A 24,645-nucleotide genomic window follows, 5' to 3' on the forward strand; every position below is an offset into this window, starting at 1 on the left:
TTATCTAACTAGGATACCCCTTTAACTAAAGAAAAAAACTAGTAAACTGTTAATAAGGCAGTTAAGAGGATGCAGTTATGGATTCATGAGAGAGGAGATGCTGTTTATGCCATTGACAAATATTAATTCCCATTTCCTTAGGACAATTAAATCCATCTGTCGATTACCAAACAGAATCTACCGCGCAATGTCGGGGATGCACTGAAAACGTGGTTCCAATTTCACATTATGAGAAAACCCGAAAACCTCTCTTCGTTTCTCTCACTTGGTTCTTAAACCTTCTTTTGTAGCTGTATAAGCACATGACTCGACTGAAACTTGATTATGTCATTGGAGTGGAAGGACAATAAAATACAGACAGAATGACGTTTTGGGCATTCACCTTTGTTTTTGTATGTGTAAAATGCCACAGCCTCTCCGCGATGCCAGAAAATCTTGGCCAGCTCCCCTGCAGAGTGTGGAAGAAAGCAAACTCCATTCTCTGAATCACCGCTCTCCATAAAGCCACACACCAGGCAATTGAGAACAAAGAGGACAATCCTTTCTTCACATGTCTGAACCTGAGGATTGATAAAACTTCATTACTCAACAGAAGTTTCCAGTTCTCAAGAATCACAAACTTGACTGCTGTCAAGATCAGTTCTCAGTCTACTGGACGATCATCGTTCTTAACCACTTGCCATCTGGGCCATTTGGCCCCTTCCTGACCAGGCCAAATTTTGCAAAACTGACATATCTCACTTTATGTGGTAATAACTTTGGAACGCCTTTATTTATCCAAGTCATTCAGAGATTGTTTTCTCGTGACACATTGTACTTCATGATAATCATAAATTTGAGTCAAAATATTTCACCTTTATTTATGAAAAAATCCCAAATTTACCCAAAAAATTGAAAAATTTGCAATTTTCTAAATTTCAATTTCTCTGCTTTTAAAACAGAAAGTGATACCTCATAAAATATTTATTATTTAACATTCCCCATATGTCTACTTTATGTTGGCATCATTTTGGAAATGTCATTTTATTTTTTTAGGACGTTAGAAGGCTTAGAAGTTTAGAAGCAATTCTTCAAATTTATAAGAAAATTGCCAAAACCCACTTTATAAGGACCAGTTCAGGTCTGAAGTCACTTTGTGGGGCCTACATAGTGGATACCCCCATAAATGACCCCATTGTAGAAACTACACCCCTCAAGGTATTCAAAACCGATTTTACAAACTTTGTTAACCCTTTAGGCGTTCCACAAGAATTAAAGGAAAATGGAGATCAAATTTTTAAATTTCACTTTTTTGGCAGATTTTCCATTTTAATCAATTTTTTCTTTAACACATCGATGGTTAACAGCCAAACAAAACTCAATATTTATTACCCAGATTCTGCGGTTTACAGAAACACCCCACATGTGGTCATAAACTGCTGTATGGGCACACGGCGGGGCGCAGAAGAAAAGGAACTCCACATGGTTTTTAGATGCCATGTCCCATTTGAAGCCCCCTGATGCACCCTTACAGTAGAAACTCCCAAGAAGTGACCCCATTTTGGAAACTAGGGGATAAGGTGCCAGTTTTATTAGTACTATTTTTGGGTACATATGATTTTTTGATCATTCATTATAACACTTTATGGGGCAAGGTGACCAAAAAATTGGTTGTTTTAGCACAGTTTCTATTTATTTTTACAGCGTTCACCTGAGGGGTTCAGTCAAGTGACATTGTTATAGAGCAGATCGTTACGGACGTGGCGATACCTAATATGTATACTTTTTCTCATTTATTAAAGTTTTACACAATAATAGCATTTTTGAAACAAAAAAATGATGTTTTAATGTGTCCATGTTCTGAGAGCTATAGTTTTTTTTATTTTTTGAGAGATTTTCTTATGTAGGGGCTCATTTTTTGCGATATGAGGTGACGGTTTTATTGGTACTATTTTGTGGGACATACGCGTTTTTGATCACTTGGTGTTGCACCTTTTGTGATGCAAGGTGACAAAAATTGCTTGTTTTGACACAGTTTTTTTTTTTTTTTTTTTACGGTGTTCACCCGAGGGGTTAGGTCATGTGATATTTTTATACAGCTGGTTTTTACGGACGCGGCAATACCTAATATGTATACTTTTTTTTATTTTTTCTATTTTTAACTTTTTTTTTTCATTCCTTACTTGGGGACTTTTTTTTTTTTACATGTGAAACTTTTTTTTATTTTTTTATTTTCAACCTTTTATTTTATTTTTTTTATTTTACACTTTTCGTCCCCCATAAGGTCATACAAGACCTCTGGGGGACATTTGCTTCACTTTTTATTTTCACTGTTGATTTCTCCTGTAACTGGGGCTGACATAGTAGCCCCAGTTACAGGACAAATGCACCCCTAGAGAGGCTGTACAGCAGCAATCCAGCACTGTACAGCCTCAGTGCACGGCTAATCGAGGTCTCTGAGAGACCTCACACAGGTCCTGCACACTCCGGTCACGGCGGTCACATGACCGCCGGGCCGGAACAGGAAGCGCATAGCACTTCCTTCTCTGCAGACACAGCGCTCGGTGAGCGCTGTGTCTGCAGCGATCTAGAAGGCAGGGACACCTGGGCACTGTCCCTGCCTTGTCTTAGGGTTGCCCTGCTGTCACTGACAGCGGGCAACCCGATTAGCGTGCAGCTGCTATTTCTGAAAGGACGTTTTAAAACGTGCTTTCAGAAATAGACGTCCACCCATAGGACGTTTATATCCTATGGGCGGACGTGAAGCGGTTAAAGGGAACCTGTCACCGGGATTTTGGGTATAGAGCTGAGGACATGGGTTGCTAGATGGCCGCTAGCACATGCGCAATACCCAGTCCCCATAGCTCTGTGTGCTTTTATTGTGTATAAAAACCAATTTGATACATATACAAATTAACATGAGATGAGTCAGAGCTTGAAAATATGACTCTTCTATGGTCACACAAGTAAGATATGACTCTTTTATGTTAATTTGCATATGTATCAAATCGTTTTTTTTTTACACAATAAAAGCACAGAGAGCTATGGGGATTGGGTATTGCGGATGTGCTAGAGGCCATCTAGCAACCCATGTCCTCAGCTCTATACCCAAAATCCCGGTGACAGGTTCCCTTTAATGCAGGTTTACACCAAAAACTAAGTAAAGCTATTTTGAGTAATCCAGATACATATTGAGTATGAGCCAGAGACCCCACACCTAGCTTTCTTCGTAAGATGCATAGACTATTGGAGGTTTTAGACAAGAAACTAGCAGAATTTATCTTTGTGGATTCTCCTGTCAACCCAGTCTTCCATTGACTTCCCAAAATCCATAAACCTATCTTCCCATTCCCTATGGATCAGATTGTGGGGGTACTGGATCAACTGGGAGAATGGGTTGACCATTATTTGCATAAATATAAATTACCTTTAGTTTGAAAATGACCCACTTACATAAGGTATACTAAGCATGTATTGGGCCCCATGCATAATGATATTTGGGAGGAGGAGTTCAGTTGGGCAACATGTTATATGGTCACACTTTACTCTTCAGTCTTGCACGACTTGGACTTACTGTCTTTGCAACATCATTTGGACCAATACAGCACATAGAATCTGGAATTCTTGTGTATGTCCACCCAATTTTCACTCCAACATAATTTTTTCACTTTCAATGGATGGTTCTATTTGCAAATGAGGAGGGCCTCTATGGAGGTGAAATTTTCTCCCTCATTTGCAAACAATTATATGGCCAGTTGGGAGGCTGGCTACATATTTTCTCCTTCCAATTCAGACAATCTTCTGGTGATATGGCAGGATTCTGAGGCCAGTTTCCATGATTTTGTAATGTACCTTTATTCAAATCATATGAATTTTAAATTTACAGCCAATTTTTTTCGAGGGAAACTATTTGCTTCCTGGACATATAACTTAGTGGTCACAATAATAGGGTACATTTTGAACTATTTAGGAAGGATACAGCAGGGAATTCTATTCTTTTGGCAAGCTCATGTGACCCTAAGCATGTTATTAACAATATTCCTTATGATGAAAAGGTTTGTCTCAGAAGGAACTGTTCCTCTAAAGGAATTTTTCCAGAGAGTCATCTGCTTTATGTAACAGGTTACTAGCCTGTGGTTATTCTGGTCTAATTTTGAATTCTGCGTATCGCAGGGCAGAATCTCTGGACAGGGAGGCTTTAATCAAGTGCTGCTATGTCCCTTTCTAAAAAGATAAACAGGAACACGGCACTGTTTTTGTTACAGCATTAGACTACAGCAAACAATACTATGAAGTCAAAAGAAAGTGCAAAATTACATTCCTCTATTATACCAGGATGACAGCTGGAGAACCATTTTATCAGAAGAGGTGAAATTTGCTGCTAGAAGGGCCCCCACTTTGGGTTCAGTCTTGTCCCCAGGTCTCTTTTTAGATGTCTAACCGGCAAAAAAATATAAAACCTGGCTTTCTTACACGGGTAGTAACCAATGTGAAAACAAACTGAAAAAATGGCATGGTGTTAAACAGGCAGGAAGTGCTCAAACCCACATGCAGTTGTGCATATATATAGGGGAGCAAATCCTGCACTTGTGGCCTGTTGCTAATGACGATCCCCAGAAAAAATGCATACAGTGGAGGATGCCCGCAGCGGACCACAAGTACCACAATAAACATCCTACACAAGATAGCAATTATGTGGATTTGATAACCAATATAATAATAATATAATAATATTATTACATTGTTATATTGGTTATCACATCCACGTAATTGCTATCTTGTGTAGGATTTTTATTGTGGTACTTTTGGTCCGCTGCGGGCATCCTCCACTGTAAGCATTTTTGCTGGGGATCGCCATTAGCAACGGGCAACGAAAGTCAATGGGAGGCAGATCCGTTTTCAATTGCACCATATTGTGTCAGTGAAAAACTGATCCGTCCCCATTGACTTACATTGTAAGTCAGGACGGATCTGTTAAGCTCTGCATCGTCAGGCGGACACCAAAATGCTGCAAGCTGCGTTTTAATGACCGTCTAAAAAAAACGTAACGGAGACCAAACGCAGCCAAATTGATGCATTCTGAACGGATCCTTATCCATTCAGAATGCTTTGGGCAGAACTGATCCGTTTTGGGCCGCTTGTGAGAGCCCTGAAACGGATCTCACAAGCGGACCCAGAAACGCCAGTATGAAAGTAGCCTTAGTTGTAATTACAGGCGCAGTTTTTGTAGCAGTTTTTCATGCACTTTTTTTGAGCCAAACACAGACGTGGATCCAAAAAGAGAGATGCATTAGTCTTTTCTTCATACATGTTCCCTTCTTGTTAATCCACTTCAGTGCTTGGCTCAAACACCTGCATGTGTACTTCCAATCAAACAGTATGTGCCATAGGTCCCCGTCAGGTGGGAAGGAATGGAAGTGTGACCATGAATGGAAACACTAAATAAAATTTCACTAAATGAGGATATTCAAAACAGGAATATCCTTTTAGCATGTGTTACAATTGCAAAATACGTACTTGCTTTAACCCTTTCTACCCCTGAGGTTTTTTTGTTTTTGAATTTTCGTTTTGTGCTCCCTGCCTTACCAGAGCCATAACTTTTTTATTTGTCTGTTCACAAAGCCATATGAGGGCTTGATTTTTCCAGGACAAGTTGTACTTTCCAACGCCACCATTTAATATTGCATATGATGTAGTGGTAAGCGGGAAAAAAATTCCAAATGGGGTGAAATAAAAATAAAAATAAAAAAGCAATTCCACCAGTTTTACAGGTTTTTTATTTACGACGTTTGATTTGCGATAAAACTGACCAGTTAACGTATTTATCGGCGTATAACACGCACAGGCGTATAACACGCACCTTAATTTTAAGGGAAATTTCAGGGAAAAAAAATAAATTTCAAATAAAGAACTTTGAAGCAAAATAAGGGTAGCTCAGAACTTTTTTTTATTAATATTATTACCACTTATAAGGTAAATAATGTAAAAGGGCAGTAAAAGCAACTGTTGATCTGTGGATGGCACTGTTATGGGGTGGGGGATCTGTGGATGGTGCTGTTATGGGGGATCTGTGGATGGCATTGTTATGGGGTGGGAGATCTGTGGATGGCATTGTTATGGGGTGGGAGATCTGTGGATGGCATTGTTATGGGGTGGGATATCTGTGGATGGTACTGCTATGGGGTGGGAGATCTGTGGATGGTACTGCTATGGGGTGGGGGGATCTGTGGATGGAACTGTTATGGGGGGGATCTGTGGATGACACTGCTATATGTCATCCACAGATCCCCCTCATAACAGTGTCCCCCAATACACCGGGCCCCGCCGCTCACCGAAGTATTTATAAACGTGAATCCTTATCCTGTTATTAAGTTGAACTAACGCTGCCCTCTCCCATGTTCCCCTGTATCCCCACAGCACTTACGATTCACACGCTTCCATAGCAGGCAGGGTGGACGGCACCAGTAACGTCACTCACTGACGTCGCGCGTCTGCTCCGCCTGCTTCATTCATAAAGGGGGCGGAGCAGGCGCTCGACGTCAGTGAGTGACGTTACTGCTGCCGTCTGCTCTGCCTGCTATTGAAGCTTAAGTAAGTGCTATGGGGATACAGGGGGGACATGGGAACATGGGAGAGGGCAGCTTAATAACAGGATAAGGATTCAAGTTTATAAATACTTTGGTGAGCGGCGGGGCCCGGTGTAAGAGTACAGTGACTGCACCGGGCCCCGCCCCTAGTTACGGACTCCAGCCCCTCCTCTCTCCCGGCTCATACAGCGCAGTCTGTGATGCTGCATCTTTGCCGGGCCGCAATGAATATCGGCGTATAACACGCATACATCATTTGCCCCCTATTTTCAGGGGAAAAAAGTGCGTGTTATACGCCGATAAATACGGTACTTTTATTCTACAGGTCACTACAAATCCAGCGATACCTTATATGTATAGTTTTTCTTCGATTTTGATAGTGATAAAATAATAAAAAAGTGGGGGGGAAAAAAATCCGTTTTATTTTTTTGTCGCCATATTTTGACCTCTATAACTTTTTTGTAATTATCTGTACGGAGCTGTGTGGGGGGCTCATTTTTTTGCAGAGCGATCTGAACTTTTCATTGATACCATTCTGGGGTGTGTATAAATTTTTGATCACTTTTTATTTATTTTTTTATAGAAAATAAAGGAACCAAAAACGGCGATTCAGCAATTTTGACGCTTTTTTCCGTTTTGCTGCTTGCCGTATGGGGAATATATTTTTATACTATGGGCGTTTTCGCACATCGACACCCATGATGTGTATTTCTTTTATTTTTTTTGTCCTTTTATTTTTATTTTGGGAAAAGGGGGGTGATTTGAATTTTTTTTTTTAAAAACTTTATATATTTTTTTTTTTACACTTTTTAATAGTTCCATGCACTAGCATTGGAGTCTGTGACAGAATTGCTAGTTTCCTATTATTGTTGATCTGAAACAATAATAGGAAGCACAAGCTCCTTTCTATCTAACACACACAGGGTCATCCAGTAATATAATATGAGTACAATACACGGCCATTAAAATACTGATAGACCTATTTAGGTCACGTTCGTGGCAACAAGCCACACAGTATCCTTGCCCACTCATGCAAGGAAAACCCTAGGAGCATACTTGAATAAGGCCCCGTGATCGATAACAGAGCATTGCTAATCTCCCATATCTAGCCTGATAGTTTTAATATTTCAGTTAGTATAGGTGGTGTTTTAATGGCATTAATAAAGTATTTATTTTGAAGTTAGAGGTAGGACCCCTACAGAGATTTTCCGATCATTGACCGGCAGTTTTCTTTTTGGTATATATCCCGAAGGTCCAAACCAGGGCCCATTCAGAGTGAGCCCTGTATGTATGTATATATATATATATATATATATTTATATTATTTTTTTTTATTATTATTTATTATTAATGCGCCATTCATTCCATAGCGCTGTACATATGATAAGCGGTGCACATACATAATACAGACAATTGCACTAATCATAAACAAGACAAGTTACAAACTGGTACAGAAGGAGAGAGGGCCCTGCCCGTGAGGGCTTACAATCTACATGGTATGGGAGAAGGACACATTAAGTGCGGGTGAAGTTGGTCATGGCGGTATAGAGGCAGCAGGGTCACTGGTTGTAGGCTTGTCTGAAGAGGTGAGTTTTCAGGTTTCTTTTGAAGGATTCCACTGTAGGTGAGAGTCTGATATGTTGGGGTAGCGAGTTCCAGAGTGTGGGGGATGCACGGGAGAAATCTTGGAGTCCATTGTGGGAAGAGGCGATAAGAGGAGATGAGAGAAGGAGGTCTTGTGAGGATCGGAGAGTGCGTGTGGGGATGTATCGGGAAAGCAGCTCAGAGATGTAGGGAGGGGACAGGTTATGGACGGCCTTGTATGTATTTGTTAGTACTTTGAAGTGAATTCGCTGGGCAATGGGGAGCCAGTGAAGGGATTGGCAGAGGGGAGAGGCAGAGGAGTAATAGGGTGAGAGGTGGATTAGTCGGGCAGCAGAGTTGAGGATAGATTGGAGGGGTGCGAGAGTGCTAGATGGAAGGCCACAGAGGAGAATGTTGCAGTAGTCTAGGCGGGAGATAATGAGGGCATGTACAAGAATGTATATGTATATGTATATATATATATATATATATATATATTTGCTGGAGTGGGACAACCCCGTTAAGGATGTTCAAATTCCCATCTCTCTTGGTACATGCATGTCTATGCATCTGCCAGTAAGGCTTAAAGAGGTCTTTCAAGACTTTAATATTAATAAAATAATATTGATGGTCTCTGGATGGGCCATTAATATCTCTGGCTGGGGTCAGACATTTCGAACCCCCAATCACCTGTTTCAGGGTAGCTTGTGCCCAAAGTCAGCACTGGAACTACACAACTGTATCCGTTGTGCTGCTCGTATTCATTTAATTGGGAGAAGTGCTGCCATAACCACTCAGAAACAGCGGATCGGCCAGGTGTTCATGGTGTCAGACTGCTGTTAATCATATAGTGATGGCTCATCCAGCAAAGAGCCTTTTTAAGATTAATGGGGTCATTTATTAAACTGATGTAAAGAAAACCTGGCTCAGTTGCCCATAGTAACCAATCAGATTTCACCTTTCATTTTTGACAGCTCTTTTGGAAAATGAAAGGTGGAATCTGATTGGTTGCTATGGGCAACTAAGTCAATTCTACTTTACACCAGTTTGATAAATTACCCCATAAATGTATACTGTGTAAACTTCCACTGTATTAGTGCAGCCTCACATAAATACATGCCTACACTTAGGGTGCAAGAGAAGTATGAGATCTGCACACCCTAGGTGGTGGGTGCTCATAGAGGACATGCGTGGATTTATTCCAAGGAGAAATCCACGGCACACCAAAGGTCCTTACTAGAAAATGCTTTTAATACATAACATAACATTTAATTTACATCGTTCTGTTCCATCCAGAGGAAGTATAAATGTAACAGGCCATAAACGAAACCCCAACGTTTTGGTCGAGTAGCGACCTTTACCAAGGGATCTGAAAAGAATATAGACAATCTCTTTTAACCTCCTCAGGACCGCCGTACGCAGGATTGCGTCTTTGCGGCGGTCCTGTTGTTCTGGGTGGACGCGCCGGTGCGTCCTCTCGCGAGACGCGAGATTTCCTGTGAACGCGCGCACACAGGCGCGCGCGTTCACAGGATCGGAAGGTAAGCGAGTGGATCTCCAGCCTGCCAGCGGCGATCGTTCGCTGGCAGGCTGGAGATGTGATTTTTTTAACCCCTAACAGGTATATTAGACGCTGTTTTGATAACAGCGTCTAATATACCTGCTACCTGGTCCTCTGGTGGTCCCCTTTGTTTGGATCGACCACCAGAGGACACAGGCAGCTCAGTAATATGTTGCACCAAGCACCACTACACTACACCCCCCCCCGTCACTTATTAACCCCTTATTAGCCCTTGATCACCCCTCCCTGATCACCCCATATAGACTCCCTGATCACCCCCCTGTCATTGATTACCCCCCTGTCATTGATCACCCCCCTGTAAAGCTCCATTCAGATGTCCGCATGATTTTTACGGATCCACTGATAGACTGATCGGATCCGTAAAAATCATACGGACGTCTGAATGCAGACTTACAGGGGAGTGATCAATGACTGTGGTGATCACCCCATATAGACTCCCTGATCACCCCCCTGTCATTGATTACCCCCCTGTCATTGATCACCCCCCTGTAAAGCTCCATTCAGATGTCCGCATGATTTTTACGGATCCACTGATAGACTGATCGGATCCGTAAAAATCATACGGACGTCTGAATGCAGCCTTACAGGGGAGTGATCAATGACTGTGGTGATCACCCCATATAGACTCCCTGATCACCCCCATGTCATTGATTACCCCTCTGTCATTGATCACCCCCCTGTAAAGCTCCATTCAGATGTCCGCATGATTTTTACGGATCCACTGATAGACTGATCGGATCCGTAAAAATCATACGGACGTCTGAATGCAGCCTTACAGGGGAGTGATCAATGACGGAGGTGATCACCCCATATAGACTCCCTGATCACCCCCCTGTCATTGATTACCCCTCTGTCATTGATCACCCCCCTGTAAAGCTCCATTCAGATGTCCGCATGATTTTTACGGATCCACTGATAGACTGATCGGATCCGTAAAAATCATACGGACGTCTGAATGCAGCCTTACAGGGGAGTGATCAATGACTGTGGTGATCACCCCATATAGACTCCCTGATCACCCCCCTGTCATTGATTACCCCTCTGTCATTGATCACCCCCCTGTAAAGCTCCATTCAGATGTCCGCATGATTTTTACGGATCCACTGATCGTATGATTTTTACGGATCCGATCAGTCTATCAGTGGATCCGTAAAAATCATGCGGACATCTGAATGGAGCTTTACAGGGGGGTGATCAATGACAGAGGGGTAATCAATGACAGGGGGGTGATCAGGGAGTCTATATGGGGTGATCACCACAGTCATTGATCACTCCCCTGTAAGGCTGCATTCAGACGTCCGTATGATTTTTACGGATCCGATCAGTCTATCAGTGGATCCGTAAAAATCATGCGGACATCTGAATGGAGCTTTACAGGGGGGTGATCAATGACAGAGGGGTAATCAATGACAGGGGGGTGATCAGGGAGTCTATATGGGGTGATCACCTCCGTCATTGATCACTCCCCTGTAAGGCTGCATTCAGACGTCCGTATGATTTTTACGGATCCGATCAGTCTATCAGTGGATCCGTAAAAATCATGCGGACATCTGAATGGAGCTTTACAGGGGGGTGATCAATGACAGAGGGGTAATCAATGACAGGGGGGTGATCAGGGAGTCTATATGGGGTGATCACCACAGTCATTGATCACTCCCCTGTAAGGCTGCATTCAGACGTCCGCATGATTTTTACGGATCCACTGATAGACTGATCGGATCCGTAAAAATCATACGGACGTCTGAATGCAGCCTTACAGGGAAGTGATCAATGACTGTGGTGATCACCCCATATAGACTCCCTGATCACCCCCCTGTCATTGATTACCCCTCTGTCATTGATCACCCCCCTGTAAAGCTCCATTCAGATGTCCGCATGATTTTTACGGATCCACTGATAGACTGATCGGATCCGTAAAAATCATACGGACGTCTGAATGCAGCCTTACAGGGGGGTGATCAATGACAGTTGGGTGATCACCCCATATAGACTCCCTGATCACCCCCCTGTCATTGATCACCCCCCCTGTCATTGATCACCCCCCCTGTCATTGATCACCCCCCCTGTCATTGATCACCCCCCTGTCAGGCTGCATTCAGTCTTTTTTTTGGCCCAAGTTAGCGGAATTTTTTTTTTTTTCTTACAAAGTCACATATTCCACTAACTTGTGACAAAAAATAAAATCTCACATGAACTCACCATACCCCTCACGGAATCCAAATGTGTAAAATTTTTTAGACATTTATATTCCAGACTTCTTCTCACGCTTTAGGGCCCCTAGAATGCCAGGGCAGTATAAATACCCCACATGTGACCCCATTTCGGAAAGAAGACACCCCCAGGTATTCCGTGAGGGGCATATTGAGTCCATGAAAGATTGAAATTTTTGTCCCAAGTTAGCGGAACGGGAGACTTTGTGAGAAAAAAATAAAAAATATCAATTTCCGCTAACTTGTGCCAAAAAAAAAAAATTTCTATGAACTCGCCATGCCCCTCATTGAATACCTTGGGGTGTCTTCTTTCCAAAATGGGGTCACATGTGGGGTATTTATACTGCCCTGGCATTCTAGGGGCCCCAAAGCGTGAGAAGAAGTCTGGTATCCAAATGTCTAAAAATGCCCTCCTAAAAGGAATTTGGGCCCCTTTGCGCATCTAGGCTGCAAGAAAGTGTCACACATCTGGTATCGCCGTACTCAGGAGAAGTTGGGCAATGTGTTTTGGGGTGTCATTTTACATATACCCATGCTGGGTGAGATAAATATCTTGGTCAAATGCCAACTTTGTATAAAAAAATGGAAAAAGTTGTCTTTTGCCAAGATATTTCTCTCACCCAGCATGGGTATATGTAAAAAGACACCCCAAAACACATTCCCCAACGTCTCCTGAATACGGCGATACCAGATGTGTGACACTTTTTTGCAGCCTAGGTGGGCAAAGGGGCCCACATTCCAAAAGAGCACCTTTCGGATTTCACTGGTCATTTACCTACTTACCACACATTAGGGCCCCTGGAAAATGCCAGGGCAGTATAACTACCCCACAAGTGACCCCATTTTGGAAAGAAGACACCCCAAGGTATTCCGTGAGGGGCATGGCGAGTTCCTAGAATTTTTTATTTTTTGTCACAAGTTAGTGGAAAATGATGATTTTTTTATTTTTTTTTTTTTTTCATACAAAGTCTCATATTCCACTAACTTGTGACAAAAAATAAAAACTTCCATGAACTCACTATGCCCATCAGCGAATACCCTGGGGTCTCTTCTTTCCAAAATGGGGTCACTTGTGGGGTAGTTATACTGCCCTGGCATTCTAGGGGCCCAAATGTGTGGTAAGGAGTTTGAAATCAAATTCTGTAAAAAATGACGAGTGAAATCCGAAAGGTGCTCTTTGGAATATGGGCCCCTTTGCCCACCTAGGCTGCAAAAAAGTGTCACACATCTGGTATCTCCGTACTCAGGAGAAGGTGGGGAATGTGTTTTGGGGTGTCTTTTTACATATACCCATGCTGGGTGAGAGAAATATCTTGGCAAAAGACAACTTTTCCCATTTTTTTATACAAAGTTGGCATTTGACCAAGATATTTATCTCACCCAGCATGGGTATATGTAAAAAGACACCCCAAAACACATTCCCCAACGTCTCCTGAATACGGCGATACCAGATGTGTGACACTTTTTTGCAGCCTAGGTGGGCAAAGGGGCCCACATTCCAAAGAGCACCTTTCGGATTTCACTGGTCATTTACCTACTTACCACACATTAGGGCCCCTGGAAAATGCCAGGGCAGTATAACTACCCCACAAGTGACCCCATTTTGGAAAGAAGACACCCCAAGGTATTCCGTGAGGGGCATGGCGAGTTCCTAGAATTTTTTATTTTTTGTCACAAGTTAGTGGAAAATGATGATTTTTTTTTTTTTTTTTTTTTCATACAAAGTCTCATATTCCACTAACTTGTGACAAAAAATAAAAACTTCCATGAACTCACTATGCCCATCAGCGAATACCCTGGGGTCTCTTCTTTCCAAAATGGGGTCACTTGTGGGGTAGTTATACTGCCCTGGCATTCTAGGGGCCCAAATGTGTGGTAAGGAGTTTGAAATCAAATTCTGTAAAAAATGACGAGTGAAATCCGAAAGGTGCTCTTTGGAATATGGGCCCCTTTGCCCACCTAGGCTGCAAAAAAGTGTCACACATCTGGTATCTCCGTACTCAGGAGAAGGTGGGGAATGTGTTTTGGGGTGTCTTTTTACATATACCCATGCTGGGTGAGAGAAATATCTTGGCAAAAGACAACTTTTTCCATTTTTTTATACAAAGTTGGCATTTGACCAAGATATTTATCTCACCCAGCATGGGTATATGTAAAAAGACACCCCAAAACACATTCCCCAACTTCTACTGAATACGGAGATACCAGATGTGTGACACTTTTTTGCAGCCTAGGTGGGCAAAGGGGCCCACATTCCAAAGAGCACCTTTCGGATTTCACTCGTCATTTTTTACAGAATTTGATTTCAAACTCCTTACCACACATTTGGGCCCCTAGAATGCCAGGGCAGTATAACTACCCCACAAGTGACCCCATTTTGGAAAGAAGAGACCCCAGGGTATTCGCTGATGGGCATAGTGAGTTCATGGAAGTTTTTATTTTTTGTCCCAAGTTAGTGGAATATGAGACTTTGTAAGAAAAAAAAAAAAAAAGAAAAAAATCATCATTTTCCGCTAACTTGTGACAAAAAATAAAAAGTTCTATGAACTCACTATGCCCATCAGCGAATACCTTAGGGTGTGTATTTTCCGAAATGGGGTCATTTGTGGGGTGTTTGTACTGTCTGGCCATTGTAGAACCTCAGGAAACATGACAGGTGCTCAGAAAGTCAGAGCTGCTTCAAAAAGCGGAAATTCACATTTTTGTACCATAGTTTGTAAACGCTATAACTTTTACCCAAACCATTTTTTTTTTACCCAAACATTTTTTTTTAATCAAAGACATGTAGAACAATAAATTTAGAGCAAAATTTATATATGGATGTCGTTTTTTTTGCAAAATTTTACAACTGAAAGTGAAAAATGTCATTTTTTTGCAAAAAAATCGTTAAATTTCGATTAATAACAAAAAAAGTAAAAATGTCAGCAGCAATGAAATACCACCAAATGAAAGCTCTATTAGTGAGAAGAAAAGGAGGCAAAATTCATTTGGGTGGTAAGTTGCATGACCGAGCAATAAACGGTGAAAGTAGTGTAGGTCAGAAGTGTAAAAAGTGGCCTGGTCTTTCAGGGTGTTTAAGCACTGGGGGCTGAGGTGGTTAAGGTATCCTGGATTATAAAAATGGTGGAGGTAGTGATAGCTTAGATATAACTAAAATATGTAGAGAATAAAAATAAATGCATTTATTATTTTTTATTATTATTCTCTACATATTTTAGTAATTGCGGACAAGCAATTGCGGACAAGAATAGGACATGTTCTATTTTTTTGCGGAATGGAAGTGCGGATCCGCAAATGCGGATAGCACATTTTGGCCCCATTGAAAATGAATGGGTCCACACATGTTATGCAAAATTGCGAAACGGAGGCGGACCCATTTTGCAGACGTGTGAATAGACCCTAAACGTTGTGTATTAAAAGCATTTTCTAATAAGGACCTTTGGTACACTTAGGGTGCGTCCCCATTCAAAAGTATCTGGAAATAGAAGTTTTGCATTTCAACCTGTTAAAGGGCATCTGTCAGCAGACTTTTACCTGTGAAACTGGCTGACCTGTTACATGTGCGCTTGGCAGCTGAAGGCATCTGTGTTGGTCCCATGTTCATATGTGCCTGCATTGCTGAGAAAAATGATGTTTTAATATATGCAAATGAGACTCTAGGAGCAATGAGGGCGTTGCCGTTACACCTAGAGGCTCTGTTCTCTCTGCAACTGCCGCACCTTCTCCACTGTGACTGACAAGACCAAGCAGAGAAAGCGTCAACACGCCCAGCCCTGTCAAAGTGCAGAGGGAGCAGCAGTTGCAGAGAGAGCTGAGCCTCAAAGTGTTAAGGCAAGGCCCCCACTGCGCCTAGAGTTTAATTTACATATATTAAAACTTCCTTTTTCTCAGCAATGCAGGCACATATCAACATGGGACCAATACAGATGTCTTCAGCTGCCAGGCGCACATGTAACAGGTCAGCCAGTTTCATAGGTACAAATCTGCTGACAGATGCCCTTTAATCCCCTAGGGACTTAGGGCGGGTACGCCCTGTTTCCCGAGTCCATAAGGACTCAGGACGTACCGGTACGTCCTAAGTTTAAAAGTAGATTGCGGCACGGCGGGGGTTAATTGTGACAGGATGCCTGCTGAAATCACAATCCCGGGGGGGGGGGGGTCATGTGACCCCCCGTATCGGCGATCGCCGCAAACCGCAGGTCAATTCAGACATGCGGTTTGCGGCTTGGTGCGGCGGCAGTTGTCAGCGGTGCCATCGGGTCCCCATGCGGCAGTGGGGGGGACCCGATGGCATGGAAGGCAGCACGATGTCTAAGGAAGGCATCGCGCTGCCTTCCGGTGACGAGCCTGTGAGATCCAGCCCCCTGGATCTCACAGGCCGGAAGCTGTATGAGTAATACACACAGTATTACTCAAGCAGCTAATGCATTCCAATACAGAAGTATTGGAATGCATTGTAAAGGATTAGACCCCCAAAAGTTCAAGTCCCAAAGTGGGACAAAAAATAAAGTGGAAAAAAAAGTTTAAAAAAGAAAGTTTCAAGTTTCAAGTAAAAATAAACAAAAACGTCATTTTCCCCAAATAAAGTAAAAAAAAATAAAAAATAGGGGGGGGGGGGGGGGGGGAGTATACATATTAGGTATCGCCGCGTCCGTATCGACCGGCTCTATAAACATATCACATGACCTAACCCCTCAGAGGAACACCGTAAAAAAAAAAAAAAAAAAACTGTTCTAAATAAACCATATTTTTGTCACCTTACATCACAAAAAGTACAACAGCAAGCGATTAAAAAGGCGTTTGCCCGCCAAAATAGTACCAATCTAACCGTCACCTCATCCCGCAAAAAATGAGCCCCTACCGGAGACAATCGCCCAAAAAAAAAAAAAAAACTATAGCTCAGAATATGGAGACACTAAAACATGATTTTTTTTTTGTTTTAAAAAAGCTGTTATTGTGTAAAACTTACATAAATAAAAAAAAGTATACATATTTGGTATCGCCACGTTCGTATCGACCGGCTCTATAAAAATATCACATGACCTAACCCCTGAGATGAACACCGTAAAAAATTTAAAATAAAAACTGTGCTAAATAAACCATTTTTTGTCACCTTACATCACAAAAAAATCATACCCTACCCAAGGTAATCGCCCAAAAACTGAAAAAATTATGGCTCTCAGACTATGGAAACACTAAAACATGATTTTTTTTCTGCTTCAAAAATGAAATCATAGTGTAAAACTTACATAAATAAAAAAAAAGTATACATATTAGGTATCGCCGCATCCGTGACAACCCGGTATAAAAATATCACATGATCTAACCTGTCAGATGAATGTTGTAAATAACAAAAAAGAAAAACGGTGCCAAAACAGCTATTTCTTGTTATCTTGCCTCACAAAAAGTGTAATATAGAGCAACCAAAAATCATATGTACCCTAAACTAGTACCAACAATACTGCCACCCTATCCCGTAGTTTCTAAAATGGGGCCACTTTTTTGGAGTTTCTACTCTAGGGGTGCATCAGGGGGGCTTCAAAAGGGACATAGTGTCAAAAAACCAGTCCAGCAAAATCTGCCTTCCAAAAACCGTATGGCATTCCTTTTCTTCTGCGCCCTGCCGTGTGCCCGTACAGCTGTTTACGACCACATATGGGGTGTTTCTGTAAACTACAGAATCAGGGCCATAAATATTGAGTTTGGTTTGGCTGTTAACCCTTGCTTTGTAACTGGAAAAAAATTATGTATTATAGAAGTAGAGAAATTGAAACTTGGAAATTTGGTATTTTTAAAAATAAATTGGTAAATTTGGTATTTTTTTTATAAATAAAAATGAAATTTTTTTACTTCATTTTACCAGTGTCATGAAGTACAATATGTGACGAAAAAACAATCTCAGAATGGCCTGGATAAGTCAAAGCGATTTAAAGTTATCAGCACTTAAACTGACACTGGTCAGATTTGCATAAAAATGGCCAAGTCCGTAAGGTGAAATAGGGCCGAGTCCTTAAGGGGTTAAGAACATTGTGACATTTTTCAGCTGCAAATTTCAAAGAAATAACTTTTCAGGTTTTTTTCTCAACATAGCAGTTTTTTTGTTTTTATGGCATTTACTTATAGTGCCATAATATCTTTAGCAGGAGACTGCAGAACAGTGAATGCCTAATTGATCTCAGTTTAGTTTCTGAGACCACATGGAAAGGTGAGATTTTGTGATCTGTTTACAGTGCTGCGTGGTCGCTGCTGTGGCTCTGATGCTGTGTCCCTGCATTGTTAGGGCCCAGTGCCTGGGGGCTTATCCTAACCACAGGGTTGCTGTTGAACTGCTGGGTCTCACCACCAGCGTGTGCTGTATTGCGGGGGCCATGGTCACCACATGGTGGTGCAAACAATTACAATAGGGACCCAATCTAAAGAGACCACCTTGACGTGATGAGTGGGCCTATGTATTTTGTCAAATAGTATATGAAGTGACTCGAATATATAGTTTATAAATGATGCTGAGAAGCAATAGATCAGTGCATAACAAGTGGAAGTGCCATCCATGTTCACTTTTTGCATTCTACAGAATAACTTTATTCTGCAGGTCAGTACAATTATGCCAATACCAAATTAGAATTTTTTTTTTTTTACTTCTGCACAACAAAAACTTTCTTTAAAATCTTGTCGTCCTTCAGCAGCAGCACCCACAGGGATTTCTAATCCTCCTGAAACATAGGACAGGAAATGTCAATTAATCAATTAATAGCAGATCCTATATTACTCCTTAGCTTAGAACCTCCCACTGTGTTTTTTTCTGTCCTTCCTGGATAGGGAGGAGGGAGGAGGGAGGGATAAAAAGATGGCCGCGCCCATCTTCCACGCCGCTCTGCGGTGCGCTCCTACACTCCCGGGAAGGTAAGAGACGCTTCTGCATCCTAGAGGTGTTAGGCTTCCTGCTTATTTAATATCTGTGTTCTCCTTTGGTTTCTAGTGGATATTGCAGGTGCTGGATTCTGTTCAATCTTCTCAAATTACACCTGCCTGTATGTTGTGCTCTCCTGGGTAAGAAGGAGAGGGAATAGAGAGAAAGGCAATCTTTCTCTGTTCCATTTGCAGTTTTCTTATGTTTATTCCTAGATTCTCTTTGCACGGTGAGGTTTACACTGTAGGTGCTCCTTCTATAGGTGGAGGTTGTTAGTCAGATCTCTCACTTGTGGTATTAGCCGTTAAGTCTCTAGTACAATAAGGCAGAATAAATGATTATTCTGGGCTGAATATACCTGTGACTCGTCAGATCGCAGGGGGTGCACAGCTTAGGAACTGGCAAGTACCAGCTTTGGAGTCAGACTGTGAAACCCTGGTTCTTAAAAATAAAAAATAATAATGCTTACTTTGCTCTGTTGTAGATGTCTCAGGGTTCTGAAGACAGAAACTCCTCCGCAGGGAAGTCTGCTGGGAAACGCAAACATTTGTCCTGCAGATCGTGTAACACCCCCCTGCCGGATGGTTCTATTTCGACTCAGACTGCAGAGCGAACGACTTTCCTGTGGAGGATCAGCCCTTATCCAATAAGGATGTATTTTTGTGGATGAAGGACTTTGTCCATGATGCATTTAAACAATTCAAACAATCACCAGCTAAAGATAATGAAGCCAAAAGTTCTCAGATGGAGTTAAGGCCAGGTGCTATTTCTGAAAGAATATATTCATCCCCCAAGGAATCTGACATGACAAGGTCATAGACAAGATTGACTTCTGAATTGGAAGGTAGTGATCAGGAACTGAATCTATCTCCATTGTAGAAAATGTCAAGGTTCTTTAAATCCTTGAAGCCCGAGGCCGTATTACAGACTGAGATAATAGGGGACGAAGGTATCCCTATAAATCCAGAGTCTTTAAGGTAGACCCTATGGTAAAGAGGCTTATGGTCAATGAGTAGAAGATAAGCCAGATAAGGGACCAATATTTAATAAGTGGTTTAAAAACCATGTGTGTGACGACGCAAGAAGAGAAAAAATAGTGGGGAGAACCCCCTAAAGTAGATGTTGCCATATCAAAATTATTTCGACGCACTTTGGTCCCTAGTGAGGATGGGTCTAATTTTGCGGATCCGATGGATAGAAGGTTGGATAATGCTTTGCGCAGAAGTTACCTTTCAGCCTCAGGCCAGGTGAATGTAGCTCTATCCTCTTATACGGTTTCTAAAAACCTCCTTGCATGGCTTCTCCAGATGGAGGAAGACATAGATAGAGGTGTACCAAGAGATGACATATTATTATCTTTTAAGAAGGTTGCTCTGACTTCCGATTTCCTCAGTGATATCTCAGTGCAGCAGGCCAGATTTGCAGCCCGGTCCATGGCGTTATCTACGGCGAGTAGAAGATCTTTATAGATAAAAACCTTGGGGGGCAGATGTCCACTCAAAGAATACCAGGGCTGGCAGACAGATGCGAGCGCTGCCTGGCCCTGTTAATCAGGACTTGGAGAGAGGCAACAAAGGTGGGAGAACGGAGCCTCTAGGAGCAGGAACAACGCCCCCCCTGCTCCTAGAGGCTAATTAGCATATTATAACAGTTAGATTTCTGGCGTAACGGGGGCATAGATAAAAGTAGGAATAGGCTAGTTAGGTTTAGCTGACATTAGCACATCGCTAATGTCAGCTAGCTTAATAGGGTTAAATCTGGTGACAGAATCCCTAATCTAAATCAGCAAATTGAGTTACCAATTTTTTTTTCCCGAATCCGTCTTCAGAGGAAGTACACTTCACTCACTGGACGTGGGCAGAGCCTTAGAGATATATGTCCAAAGAACGAATACGTTCAGGAAAACGGACCACCTGTTTGTTTCTCATTCAAGAAAAACAAAAGGAGAAAAGCTGACAAAAGCCTCCTTGTCCAAATGGATAAGGGAGGCTATCACTTTTATTATGAGCAGAAGGGTCTTGAGGTACCTAAGCCTATAAAAGCTTATTCGACTCGTGCGATGGCTACATCGTGGGGAGAAAAATTCGGTCCCCATAGACCAGATCTGTAAAACAGCATCATGGAGCTCTTCCAACACGTTTGTGAAAAACTACAAACTGGATATGCGGCAAAAGGGAGAGACGGCTTTTGTCAGAGCGGTAATAAAGTCTGCGGTATAATGAGAGCCCTCCCCTTAGGATTAATTGCTAAATCGCCGTGGGTGCTGCTGCTTTGGACTAAAGGAAAGTGATATAGAACCTACCATTAGCCATCTGGCTCCAGGAGAAGTATATGGTGGGTTCAGCATGCATGTTGGTACTTGCATCCCTGGATCCGATGAAAGCTGTAATGGCACCGGACGGGGTTACAAGCAAAGTGTACTTGGCTTGCATGCTGACCTGCATTCCCTGGATTTTATGTGGCTGTCATGGCCCATAAACAGGTAGGAACAAGAGTTAGGGACCACTCAATTGAGACGGCCTTGACGCGGTGAGTGGCTTACTATGCTTTGGCCAAAATATAAACCAATGTCTCATCCAGCATGGAGGGCAGAGTGCTGGATGTAGTGTGCGATCACATTTGCATTTTCCGTTTGTATATGTATTTCGCCATAGTGATCTGCACCTACAGGCAGGTTGTGCTGACTCAACCCCCTATTTTTATCATTTTGGAAATGTCATTTTATTTTTTTAGGACGTTAGAAGGCTTAGAAGTTTAGAAGCAATTCTTCAAATTTATAAGAAAATTGCCAAAACCCACTTTATAAGGACCAGTTCAGGTCTGAAGTCACTTTGTGGGGCCTACATAGTGGATACCCCCATAAATGACCCCATTGTAGAAACTACACCCCTCAAGGTATTCAAAACCGATTTTACAAACTTTGTTAACCCTTTAGGCGTTCCACAAGAATTAAAGGAAAATGGAGATCAAATTTTTAAATTTCACTTTGTGGGCAGATTTTCCATTTTAATCCAATTTTTTCTTTAACACATCGATGGTTAACAGCCAAACAAAACTCAATATTTATTACCCAGATTCTGCGGTTTACAGAAACACCCCACATGTGGTCATAAACTGCTGTATGGGCACACGGCGGGGCGCAGAAGAAAAGGAACTCCACATGGTTTTTAGATGCCATGTCCCATTTGAAGCCCCCTGATGCACCCTTACAGTAGAAACTCCCAAGAAGTGACCCCATTTTGGAAACTAGGGGATAAGGTGCCAGTTTTATTAGTACTATTTTTGGGTACATATGATTTTTTGATCATTCATTATAACACTTTATGGGGCAAGGTGACCAAAAAATTGGTTGTTTTAGCACAGTTTCTATTTATTTATTTTTACAGCGTTCACCTGAGGGGTTCAGTCAAGTGACATTTTTATAGAGCAGATCGTTACGGACGTGGCGATACCTAATATGTATACTTTTTCTCATTTATTAAAGTTTTACACAATAATAGCATTTTTGAAACAAAAAAATTATGTTTTAATGTGTCCATGTTCTGAGAGCTATAGTTTTTTTATTTTTTGAGAGATTTTCTTATGTAGGGGCTCATTTTTTGCAGGATGAGGTGACGGTTTTATTGGTACCATTTTGTGGGACATACGCGTTTTTGATCACTTGGTGTTGCACCTTTTGTGATGCAAGGTGACAAAAATTGCTTGTTTTGACACAGTTTTTTTTTTTTTTTTTTTTACGGTGTTCACCCGAGGGGTTAGGTCATGTGATATTTTTATAGAGCTGGTTTTTACGGACGCGGCAATACCTAATATGTATACTTTTTTTTATTTGTTTCACTTTAACACAATAATAGCATTTTTGAAACCCAAAAAATTATGTTTTAGTGTCTCCATGTTCTAAGAGCTATAGTTTTTTTATTTTTTGAGAGATTTTCTTATGTAGGGGCTCATTTTTTGCGGGATGAGGTGACGGTTTTATTGGTACTATTTTGTGGGACATACGCATTTTTGATCACTTGGTGTTGCACTTTTTGTGATGCAAGGTGACAAAAATTGCTTGTTTTGACAGTTTTTTTTTTTTTTTTTACGGTGTTCATCCGAGGGGTTAGGTCATGTGATATTTTTATAGAGATGGTTTTTACGGACGCGGCAATACCTAATATGTATACTTTTTTTTATTTTTTCTATTTTTTTTTTTTTTTTTTCATTCCTTACTTGGGGACTTTTTTTTTTTTACATGTGAAACTTTTTTTTATTTTTTTATTTTCAACCTTTTATTTTTATTTTTTTTATTTTACACTTTTCGTCCCCCATAAGGTCATACAAGACCTCTGGGGGACATTTACTTCACTTTTTTTTTTTTCACAGTTGATTTCTCCTGTAACTGGGGCTGACATAGTAGCCCCAGTTACAGGACAAATACACCCCTATAGAGGCTGTACAGCAGCAATCCAGCGCTGTACAGCCTCACAGCAGGGCTGATCGAGGTCTCTGAGAGACCTCACACAGCTCCTGCACACTCCGGTCACATGACCGCCGGGCCGGAACAGGAAGCGCATAGCGCTTCCTTCTCTGCAGACACAGCGCTCGGTGAGCGCTGTGTCTGCAGCGATCTAGAAGGCAGGGACACCTGGGCACTGTCCCTGCCTTGTCTTAGGGTTGCCCTGCTGTCACTGACAGCGGGCAACCCGATCAGCAGCTGCACGATTAGCGTGCAGCTGCACTTTCTGAACGGACGTTCTGGAACGTCCGTTCAGAAATAGACGTCCACCCATAGGACGTTTATATCCTATGGGTGGACGTGAAGCGGTTAAAGAGGACTTTTCACCACTCTTGACAGGTTTGTTTTAATAGTTTCATGCATTCCCCATGTAATAACAATTCTGGAGCCTCTATTCTTATGGCTCTATGTTGTGCCATTCCTTTATTATTTCTACTAGAAGTTGTGAATTGCTAGCAGTCTGTAGTAAGGGTACAGAGGGCAGGTAACCCCACCCCTCTGTACCCGTACTGCAGACTGCTTGCAATTCATTCACAATTTCTAGTAAAAATAATAAAGGAATGGTACAATATAGAGCCATAAGAATAGATGCTCCAGGATTGTTATTACATGGGGAATGCATGAAGCTATTAAAACAGACATGTCAGGAGTCGTGAAAGGTCCTCTTTAAAGAGGCTTTCCAGGTTTATGGCCTTCATTAACTAACCTCAGGAGAGTGTAGCACCTATTGAAAAAAAATCATACTCACTTGGCTCCATTCAGCAATCTTCCAGTTCCTGGCCTGATTACTTGTGACTAGGGTTGTTGCGGGTATCGAAATTTCGATACCCAATCGATACTTTTGTCCCGGTATCGATACGATACCGGGATTTCCGTTTTTTCGATACTGGGCTGCGCTTCTGCGCAGTCTAGTATCTCTGAACATGAGCGCGCTGCTATCGGCGCGCTCATGTTCTCTCTCAGCAGCACGGGGAGAAGGAAGCTGTCCTCCCTCCCCCTGTGCTGCTGCCGCTGCCACCAATGAGAAGAGAGGGGCGGAGGAGGGGCGGCAATGAGAAGAGAGGGGGCGGAGGAGGGGCGGCAATGAGAAGAGAGGGGCGGAGGAGGGGCGGCAATGAGAAGAGAGGGGCGGAGGAGGGGCGGGCGCACTGCGCCACCAATGATAGGATTACTATCGGAGCGATGGGAGGAGACATCAGCTTCACTAGTGGGCGTTCCTTTTCCCTGCGCTGCGATTGGACAGCGCTACAGCCAGGGAGAAGGAACGCCCACTAGTGAAGCTGATGTCTCCTCCC

The 24,645-nt window shown here is 42.2% G+C and overlaps 1 protein-coding gene across 2 annotated transcripts in view; it reads right to left on the reverse strand.

Moving 5' to 3' along the window:
- Positions 1-24,645, reverse strand: part of LOC120985976 (protein FAM169B-like) — a 90,405-nt gene that overhangs the window by 33,253 nt on the left and 32,507 nt on the right. For both annotated transcript variants that reach the window (XM_040414221.1, XM_040414220.1), the window contains exon 5: positions 383-560. In XM_040414221.1, coding sequence (XP_040270155.1) covers positions 383-560 — 178 coding nt within the window. The remainder of the gene's footprint in view (positions 1-382; positions 561-24,645) is intronic.

Source organism: Bufo bufo, chromosome 1 (genome assembly GCF_905171765.1).
Source record: "Bufo bufo chromosome 1, aBufBuf1.1, whole genome shotgun sequence".
In the NCBI taxonomy this organism is placed as follows: domain Eukaryota; kingdom Metazoa; phylum Chordata; class Amphibia; order Anura; family Bufonidae; genus Bufo; species Bufo bufo.